The 10,204-nt window shown below is 38.6% G+C and overlaps 1 protein-coding gene across 1 annotated transcript; it reads left to right on the forward strand.

Annotated features, from left to right (window-relative positions):
- The first annotated feature begins 4,562 nt into the window (after window positions 1-4,562).
- LOC106605674 (meprin A subunit beta-like) lies at window positions 4,563-8,074 on the forward strand. The gene is made up of 7 exons (XM_045717741.1): window positions 4,563-4,614; window positions 4,719-4,907; window positions 5,446-5,664; window positions 6,041-6,205; window positions 6,721-6,846; window positions 7,187-7,295; window positions 7,996-8,074. The coding sequence occupies exons 1-7, from the start codon at window positions 4,563-4,565 to the stop codon at window positions 8,072-8,074; spliced, it is 939 nt and encodes a 312-aa protein (XP_045573697.1).
- Window positions 8,075-10,204: the final 2,130 nt, after the last annotated feature.

Below are 10,204 nucleotides of genomic sequence, written 5' to 3' on the forward strand. Positions count from 1 at the left end.
AATGTGGAAAATATCAAGAACTTTGAAAGTTTCTTCAAGTGCAGTCGCAAAAACCATCAAGCGCTATGATGAAACTGGCTCTTATGAGGACTGCCACAGGAATGGAAGACCCAGAGTTACCTCTACTGCAGAGGTTAAGTTCATTAGAGTTACCAGCCTCAGAAATTGCAGCCCAAATAAATGCTTCACAGAGTTCAAGTAACAGACACATCTCAACATCAACTGTTCAGAAGAGACTGTGTGAATCAGGCCTTCATGGTCAAATTGCTGCAAGGAAATCACTACTAAAGGACACCAATAATAAGAAGAGACTTGCTTGGGCCAAGAAACACGAGCAATGGACATTAGACCGGTGGAATTTTGTCTGGAGTCCAAATTGTAGATTTTTGGATCCAAACGCTGTCTCTTTGTGAGACGCGGTGCGGGTGAACGGATGATCTCCGCATGTGTATTTCCCACTATAAAGCATGGAGGAGGAGGTGTTATGGTGTGCGGGTGCTTTGCTGGTGACACTGATTTATTTAGAATTCACGGCACGCTTAACCAGCATGGCTACCACAGCATTCTGCAGCGATTCTCCATCCCATCTGGTTTGGGCTTAGTGGGACTATAATTTTTGTATTTTTCAACAGGACAATGACCCAGGCTGTGTAAGGGCTATTTTACCAAGAAGGAGAGTGATGGAGTGATGCATCAGATGACCTGGTCTCCACAATCCACCGACCTTAACCAAATTGAGATGGTTTGGGATGAGTCGGACCGCAGAGTGAAGAAAAAGCAGCCAACAAGTGCTCAGCATATGTGGGAATTCCTTCAAGACTGTTGGAAAAGCATTCCAGGTGAAGCTGGTTGAGAGAATGTCAAGAATGTGCCTAGCTGTCATCAAGGCAAAGGGTGGCTTTTTGAAAAATATAAAATATATTTGATTTGTTTAAATCTTTTTTGGTTACTACATGATTCCATATGTGTTATTTCATAGTTTTGATGTCTTCACTATTATTCTACAATGTAAAAAATAGTAAAAATAAAGAAAATCCCTTGAATGAGTAGTTGTTCTAAAACTTTTGACCAGTAGTGTATATTGAGATATATTTAATCCCATTATTTTAGGTACTAAACTATGTTAAAAATAAATAAAAATTGTTTCCTGATCGTTCTTATATCTCTCGGATATAAGTCTTGAATAAGAAATATATACTGGATACACTGACTCAATACTCTACAAATCAAGCCCCACCCCCAAGTCTTGATCCTTGAGCTTAATTATAACACAATCTATAAAAAATGTACCAAATACACACTCACAAAAGACGAAAGTCAAACTCCGCTTTTGCGTTGACTAGAGAGTGGAGGTTGACCATCGTTCGACTCACCCCGAGCAGGGCCTTTGTTCAGCTCTTCCCGAGAAACGGTCTTAGTCTCTCTCGGTAGCAGCTCCCTTCTTCCTAGGTAACGGTGGAGATAGCGCTGGTGGAGACTGCTTGAGTTAAGCCTGGTGTCTTTTGTCATCTTCTCTGTGTGCTGGTTTCAGTCTCTCCAGCACTGACAATGTTTACATGTTCCTACGATTATTGTTTATTCTCAGATTAAAATAATTTTGTAAAACATTTACATGGTTTGCAACAGGAATACTGTGCCAGACAAGCAGTCCCATGGTACCTGATTCCTCACTTGACCCTGAAAACCATTCAGAGGTGTCAGTATATGTTGTCAGGATATGCAGGGTATTGAGTCAGTGTATCCAGAGATTGAGAAACCCGGTTACAGTCATCAGAGGCCACCATAGGCAACAATGCATCGGTGAATAGACAAAGAAACAAAGAAAATAAAAGAGAAACGCCTCAGATGCAAGAAACTTTCAAACACAGACACAATATTAGGACCCTCGATGACACCATATAAACACACACTCACCAGCCAGTTTATTAGGTACACCCATCTAGTACCGAGTCGGACCCCCCTTTGCCTCGAGAACAGACTGATTACTTTGGGGCATTCTACAAAATGTCGGAAACATTCCACAGGGATGTTTGTCCGTGCTGACACGATGGCGTCACGCAGTTGCTGCAGATTGGACGGTGGTACATTTTTGCTGCTAACAGGCCGTTCCATCTTATCCCAAAGACGCTCTATTGGGTTGAGCTCTGGGGACTGACCAGGCCCTGAAGTAAACTGAACTTGCTGTCATGTTCCAGGCGATGTTTTTCCACTCCTCAATTGTCCAGTGTTGGTGATCGCGTGCCCACTCGAGCCGCTTCTTCTTGTTTTTAGCTGATAGGAGTGGAACCCAGTGTGGTCATCTGTTGCAATAGCCCATCCGTGACAAGGATCGAGAAGTACTGCGTTCCGAGATGCCATTCTGCACACCACTGTTGTACTGCACCGTTATTTGTCCATTTGTGGCCCGCCTGTTAGCTTGCACCACTCTTGACATTCTCCTTCAACCTCTCATTAACGAGCTGTTTTCGCACCATTCTCAGTAAACCCTAGACAGTGTCGTGCGAAAAAAGCCCAGGGGAGAGGTTGTCTTTGAGATACTGGATCTGGAACACCTGTCACCGATGACCATACCATGCTCAAAGACATTTAGGCCACCTGTTTTGTGCATTCTAATGTAACTGAATGCCTCGATGCCTGTCTGCCTACTTTATATAGAGTAGCAAGCCACAGCCACATGACTCACTGTTTGTAGGAGCAATCCATTTTCGTGAACGGGGTGCTCTACCTAAGAAACGGGCTGATATGTGTATATCCTGTATATACAGTACCAGTCAAAAGTTTGAACACGCCTACTCGCTCAAGGGTTTTTGCTACCCCCCAGCCAAACCAACGTCTGGGGGGTAGCACGGCTGACGGGTTGCTAAGGCCAGGACGACCACAACTACCGTCCTTTGTATAGCCAACCTGCGGGCTACTATGAACCTTGGCATGTAGTGTAAGTGTGTGCTGGGGCCTACTTTTTCTTTGTGTGTGTCCTGTGTTGCCGCAAACCTATAACAACATTTTTTTTATAAACAAAATAATTTAAGAAACAGTAACTTTGACCGTCTGCATCCTGCCTTTGTTGTTAGCGGAACCTAAAAAACGTTTTGACACAAGTAGTGAAGTAAATGGTTTAAGTTTAACAATTCCTTATCTAATGTGTTTCTTCCTGAGCGTGCCATGGTTATTTAATAATAAAATAGTGGTGTTAGGCAGTGGTCCAGACCCCAAAACAGCTTCTAACTTCATGGTGCTTCATCAGATTAGAACTACACTCTTAGTAAAAGGGTTTCAAAAGGGTTCTTCAGCTGTCCCCATAGGAGAACCCTTTTGAGTTCCATTGAAACATTTTTTATTTGATTTTAATTTAAACACATATAATGGGTTCTTGTTTATTGTTTTCCAATGATTATCTGATTTGTTGTTACTGCTAGTGACCTTCACCCTGGAAAGGATATCCAGAGAGAATATATATCCATGCCTGTCTTGTTGTGAGCTTAGCTGTCTCACAAGTTTTGGCTGGGGTAAGTAAAGGATACTTTCCAAGTATTTATCTTTTTTTAGAAGGCCTACTCTAATTTATGTCTGTAGCTCAATATGTTAAAAGAACTATGTTTAATTTGATAGAATATAATTTATTGTATTGTGAGAAAATAATATGCAAGTTATGCAAAACCGTAAATCTAAAGATAAAATACATTTTTTGAATTATGGTTTTGATCATTTCTTATCTTAAAATGTATTATATATCATTCTCCTCAGGCTGTTCCCAAGGTCACAGGTAGGTCTGGATATTGTAAATGAAAATAAAATGTACTGACTACAGTCTATGGACCTGAGTTGTATTATTTAAAACATTTTATGAACATACTTATACTGTAGCAGGTGTTTATGTATATGGTGCTTACCATTAATATTGTTGACATCTTTTTCCTTTTCAAGAGTTGGGTATTGACAAAATAAACAAAGGTAAGGTTGAGCTTAAATAAAAACATATGCAAAGTATTAATTATACAGTACATAACGCATTAATAAAACACATATTTGTCACAGTTGTGTTGAAAAAATACAGATTTATAGAAAGTCACTTAATATTTTAATAACATATTACGTATTAACCCATATCGCTTTTCTTCAGACTTATGTTTACGTGAAGGGGACATGATGGAGGTGGGTACAGCAATGGTTTACATTATTTATATGTTTTAAATGATAAAGTCTACATCTGAGGAACGTGGGTTAACCAAACCGTATTGTTCCAGAAATTTCAGAGGAATGGCATTCTGGGGGATAACAAAAGCTGGCAGTCTCCAGTTCCCTATGTTTTATACTCAAGTCTTGGTGAGTAAAGACATGGGATTCTGATTTTGACTACCTTGTATCAAATATCATACAACTGTAGCATCTATGCTGTAAGCAGAAAAGTCACTTCTTCAATTCCAGTTAACTGATGTATAATATTTATTTTGTATCACATTACTGATCTTTATAATGTGGTCACTGTATTTTCTATTTGCACAGATATGAATACTAAAGGAATCATTCTGTGAGCCTTTGACCAGTTCAGGCTGAAAACATGCATGGACTTCCAGCCCAGAGACTCTGAGATGTACTACCTGACAATTGAGAAACGTACAGGGTAAGACATGTGCTGGTGGAACATTTGGTAGATATTTTGCTAATCAACTATTAATTACATGGTATGTGTTTTGTGTTAACATGTCTATCCCTGGTAGGTGTACCTAAAACGTTCTCCTATATAGGGAGAACGTTTCCAAATGGACAGGTTGTTAACATTGGACAGAACTGTGGTATTATCGCCATCGTGGAACATGAGCTTCTACATGCTCTGGGCTTCTGGCATGAGCAGTCCAGATATGACAGGGATGAATATGTAACCATTGTCAATGAAAACATCCTAGAAGGTTTGATGCAATGTTTTTCCCAACTAAACAACGGTTATTTATTATTTGTCTAGTTTTTCGATTCTAGCTTTAATGTGGGATTGTTCAGGCATCTACTGCTTTAGATGAACATTAATGATGTGTAGTGTATGAATACTGTACAGTTCTAAGTCCTTATATTAGAGAAAAGGGGGAAATGTATAATATACAGTTTGAATCAATCCACTACCACTACCTCTGAATTCAATGTTTGACTACAAATAAAACCATGAAACCATTTAATAATCTCAGGGCTGCTCAAACTATTCTCTACCAGCTGTCCCACCCTTCCTTCTAGTCTCTGATCTGTGTTTTTACGATATGGTTATATGTTTTATTATTTATTTCAACATGAACCTAACATTTGTTTGTTAAATTATCATTTTTATTATTATTTCATGCACTTTGTGGTCTACAAATGAATGTCCCTTTACAATTTACAAATGTACTAAATTACAATGAAAATTATAATTATCACTATTATCATTAGTTACGTCATATAATATTTTTTTGCTTTCAGGATACCAAAACAACTTTAATAAGTACAGTGAGAATGACACCACCACCCTGGGTACTCCGTATGACTACTACTCAGTGATGCACTACAGCAAAGATGCCTTCACCAATGGCAATGGATCCACTATCATCACTAAGCAACCAGAGTTCCAGGAAGTGATTGGCCAAAGACTGGAAATGAGCTCCAATGATGTCTTGAAGCTGAATCGAATGTACAGTTGTAGTAAGTGTTGGATAGCTCTGTCAGAATGTCTGTTGATAACACTAACGCTTTACAATAAGAGTATGGTACTGTACGGATCTAGATATGGTATTTAGAGGTATACTACCTCGAACCTTAATCTGAATTCAAACCTTACAAACATAACCATAACAACTTTTGAAGTGTATAGTTTATTGTGCATGTAAGTGCAAGGGATATATACTGTATCTTATGGTATTCCAAAACGCAGATCTTTACCTAACTGAGTATGAAAGTCTCTTCTCCAACCATTTGTCAAAGTCATTTCTGTAAGGTCATAATTCTGCATGTGAACACCCGATTCAGGGCTTAAATAGACATTGAGAACAGACGGTAATATTTTTGTTTCACGTTGTAGATGCATCTGTTGCATTTAAGGAAAGTTGCAGCTTTTCCAATAGCGGATTGTGTGGGATGAGTCGCTGCTCTCGGAGTGCGGAGAAAGGCAGTGAAAATGGCTGGGAGAGAGTGACACAGGCTGCAGGGGGTCCCTACACCGACCACAGCAACCTTGGCACTAATGGTAAGATTTTGTAACACATTATGTTTTTATATATATTTATAATTATTATTATTATATATATTTTTTGAATATTTAGGACATACAATATACTTGCAGTGAAGCCGCTCAACAACTACATCACATTAGTCATCTAACAGACTCACATCCAGAGAGACACACAGAAGCAACCAGGGTCAACGCCCTGCTCAAGGGCACATCGACAGATCTCCCACAAGGTCAAAAACGGGGACCCGAACCAGCGATCCACCAGCCCAAGCTCCCAACCTCCAGGCCACCACCAATCCCCCCCCCATCCACCAACAACCAACAAAAGGAACAAAAGAGAAAGACAAAGGAAAACAGAAAACATTATTAGAATGAAATTGTATACCCATAAGATTATTTCTGTGCAGTTTCAAATGAAGATATTATATCATCATAAACAACCTTGAGTATTAACTTTTTACATTTATTACGTGTGAAAAAGTATTTATTTTGGGACAACTCTCGCAAAAATGGAACCTTTTACAAACAAGAGGGCAATGAATCAATCTACGCGACCAACGGACGGGGCAACGGCTATATTATGTCCATTTTGGACATCAAGGACAAAGGCTTCCTCAAGGGTGGAGACATCTTCTTCTTCCTCACCTCCATGCAAGGTCAGCTATTAAAATCAGATCATACTTACAGTTTATGCGGGGTTATTCTTAAAATGTTGTGTTGAAATTAAAAGTAGCAAAAAAATTATAATACATTTAAATAATAATTATAATTGTTTTATCATAAATAATAACTTTTTCCTCCAATGAGTGGTCATGGTGACGGGTTAAATAAACTAAATCTTCAGCAATTATTTTGGATTGATGTTTTGCACCAACTCTCAGAAAATAAATCCCAGAATCTTTTTTTCTTACGTAATTTATCATTTGTTTCATTTACAATTTCAAAATGACCGGATCAAAACAAATACACTATGATCATTTGCTGTTTTGTCTCCAGATATCTCCAGTCTGCAGTATGCTGGTAATAACTCACTTCCCTGTCCCACTCCACCACAGGACTTCACCCTGTTGCATAGCCAGCGGGAGGAAGGCCCATGTTCAGCCAGGTACAATCTTTCTAATAACAGACTCAAATGAGCCTTGTATGTGTAATAATTGTTGTATTTTTAACACAAATGTAATATTCTGTGAATGTTGCATAAATTGCAGACCACATCCGACAGTTTGCTTTGAACTATGGGTTGAGGTCTGGGTTTATCTCCCCTTCAACATAATAATGTTTCATTTTGCTTCTTCTGTGTTCTCGTATTTTTCATGATCATAGTGTATTTGTTCTGCACTGGTAGTTTTTAAATTGTAAATAAAACAAATTATAAATTGTATAAGACACAAATCACAATATCCCATGCTGCCATCCACAACAAGCACTCTGGGATATCTGTTCTTTAGTGTTATCTACTCTACTGATGAAAAATTGCCGCTTTGCAATAGTCTGCAAACACTCTATTCTCTTTTCAAAGGATATTCCCAACAACAACAACAACAACAGTCCCACCTACAACAGATTAATAAAATGGGTATTTAAACCTTTATCAATCTTTGTTTGAAGGAACTCATTTGAAAGATAATTCCTATAGATTAAGCATATTGATTAAACTATAAGTGGTGTACATACATACATGAGGATTCCAGCATGTACAAACGTTGAAAAGCATAAGCATTATAATAATTGATAATCATTTAAAAGCATTTATAATGACTCATTCATTTGGAGAAAGGTTGATAAATCTGTCCTTTTTCTTCCAGCCTCTTTGACTTCTCCTCTGGACTGGTGTCTACCCCAGCGATCATCGTCATGGCTCTTATGTTGTGGTTGATTCACTGAACGACATTAGAACCTAAACATATAGCTAACAACAGTCTATAAAGCCCGATGACCTACAATGATTTACCAGAGAGATTATATTAATGTATGGTAAATGTTTGTGCCTTGTATATTACCAACCCTAATGTCATCCTGATGGAAATTACAATAGTTTAGCTAAAGAAATGTACTTATGAGATAATCCAATTTTAGATTTCTTTGAAACGGTATGGTTATTTTGATGGTAAGCATTATAATACATATATATATATATATATATATATGTCCTCTTTCTCTAATCACCATCACTATCAAAATCACCATTAGGTTGATGTCATTAGTGCATAGTATATTTTCCTTTCTGTAAAATAATGTCTTATACGAACTGAAGGCAACAATGCACACAACCTGTGGCGACCCGTCATTCAGGGCCCCAAATTTTTTGCAAAAATAAATAAATAAACAAATATATACACTACCGTTCAAAAGTTTGGGGTCACTTAGAAATGTCCTTGTTTTTGAAAGAAAAGCAAATTTTTTTGTCCATTAAAATAACATCAAATTGATCAGGAATACAGTGTAGACGTTGTTGTTGTAAATGACTATTTTAGCTGGAAACTGCAGCTTTTTTATGGAATATCTACATAGGCGTACAGAGGCCCATTATCAGCAACCATCACTTCTGCGTTCCAGTGGCACGTTGTGTTAACTAATCCAAGTTCATGATTTTAAAAGGCTAATTGATTGTTAGAAAACCCTTTTGCAATTATGTTAGCACAGCTGAAAACTGTTGTTCTGATTAAAGAAGGAATAAAACTGGCCTTCTTTAGACTAGTTGAGTATCTGGAGCATCAGCATTTGTGGGTTCGATTACAGGCTCAAAATGACCAGAAACAAAGAACTTCCTTTTGAAACTCGTCAGTCTAATCTTGTTCAGAGAAATGAAGGCTATTCCATGCTAGAAATTGCCAAGAAACTAAAGATCTCGTATAACGCTGTGTACTACTCCCTTCACAGAACAGGGCAAACTGGCTCTAACCAGAATAGAAAGAAGAGTGGGAGGCACAACTGAGCAAGAGGACAAGTACATTAAAGTGTCTAGTTTGAGAAACAGATGCCTCACAAGTCCTCAACTGGCAGCTTCATTAAATAGTACCCGCAAAACACCAGTCTCAACGTCAACAGTGAAGAGGCTACTCCAGGATGCTGGCCTTCTAGGCAGAGTTCCTCTGTCCAGTGTCTGTGTTCTTAATCTTTCATTTTTATTGGCCAGTCTGAGATATGTCTTTTTCTTTGAAATTCTGCCTAGAAGGCCACTATCCCGGAGTCGACTCTTCACTGTTGATGTTGAGACTGGTGTTTTGCGGGTACTATTTAATGAAGCTGCTAGTTGAGGACTTGTGAGGCGTTTGTCATTCTGTCATTCTTCCAACCAGTGGGACCAGTCTTGTTTTGGCACAAGTCTTATTAAATGTTAACATTGCTGTTTGTTTTGGATGACAGATATTTCCAGCCTGCGTCTAAACCTCTCTGACCTTTCCATGCCTCGCCTGAGGACCAACTTCTCTGGCTTCACAGTGAGAGACACAGGGGATGTCTTTCACAGTCTGTTCTTCATGGTGTTTGGAAGATTTAGTTAAATCATCACATATTGCTGAAGCGAGTGTGTTGGGGGCATTCTGGTCGATCCATATTAATCAACAACTTTATAATGGCAGAGTTTTTTGTAAACCAACAGGTAAGTTGGATCGTAACAAGGTCATGCCTCTTAAACAGAGTGTACATGATTCAGACAACCATACGCTGTGTAAAAAAGCACCTTGGACATAAATTTAAAGATGTTCTAGTTAATGGATTACCTAAAATGTTTATTGACCGTGCAGTTAGACTGATTTTCACCAGCTATGATCATCATTCTTCCAACCAGTAGGACCAGTCTTGTTTTGGTACACATGTCTTATTAAATGTTAACATCGCTGTTTGTTTTGGATGACATATTTCCAGCCTGCGTCTAAACCGCTCTGACCTTCCACGCCTCTTCTGAGGACCAACTTCTCTGGCTTCACACTGAGAGACACAGGGGATGATGGGACATGCTTAACCCTTTTGTGGTGTTGGTGTCTGTGGGACCCATTTTCAATGTTTACATAA

The sequence above is a fragment of the Salmo salar genome, chromosome ssa05, assembly GCF_905237065.1.
Source record: "Salmo salar chromosome ssa05, Ssal_v3.1, whole genome shotgun sequence".
Classification (NCBI taxonomy): Eukaryota; Metazoa; Chordata; class Actinopteri; order Salmoniformes; family Salmonidae; genus Salmo; species Salmo salar.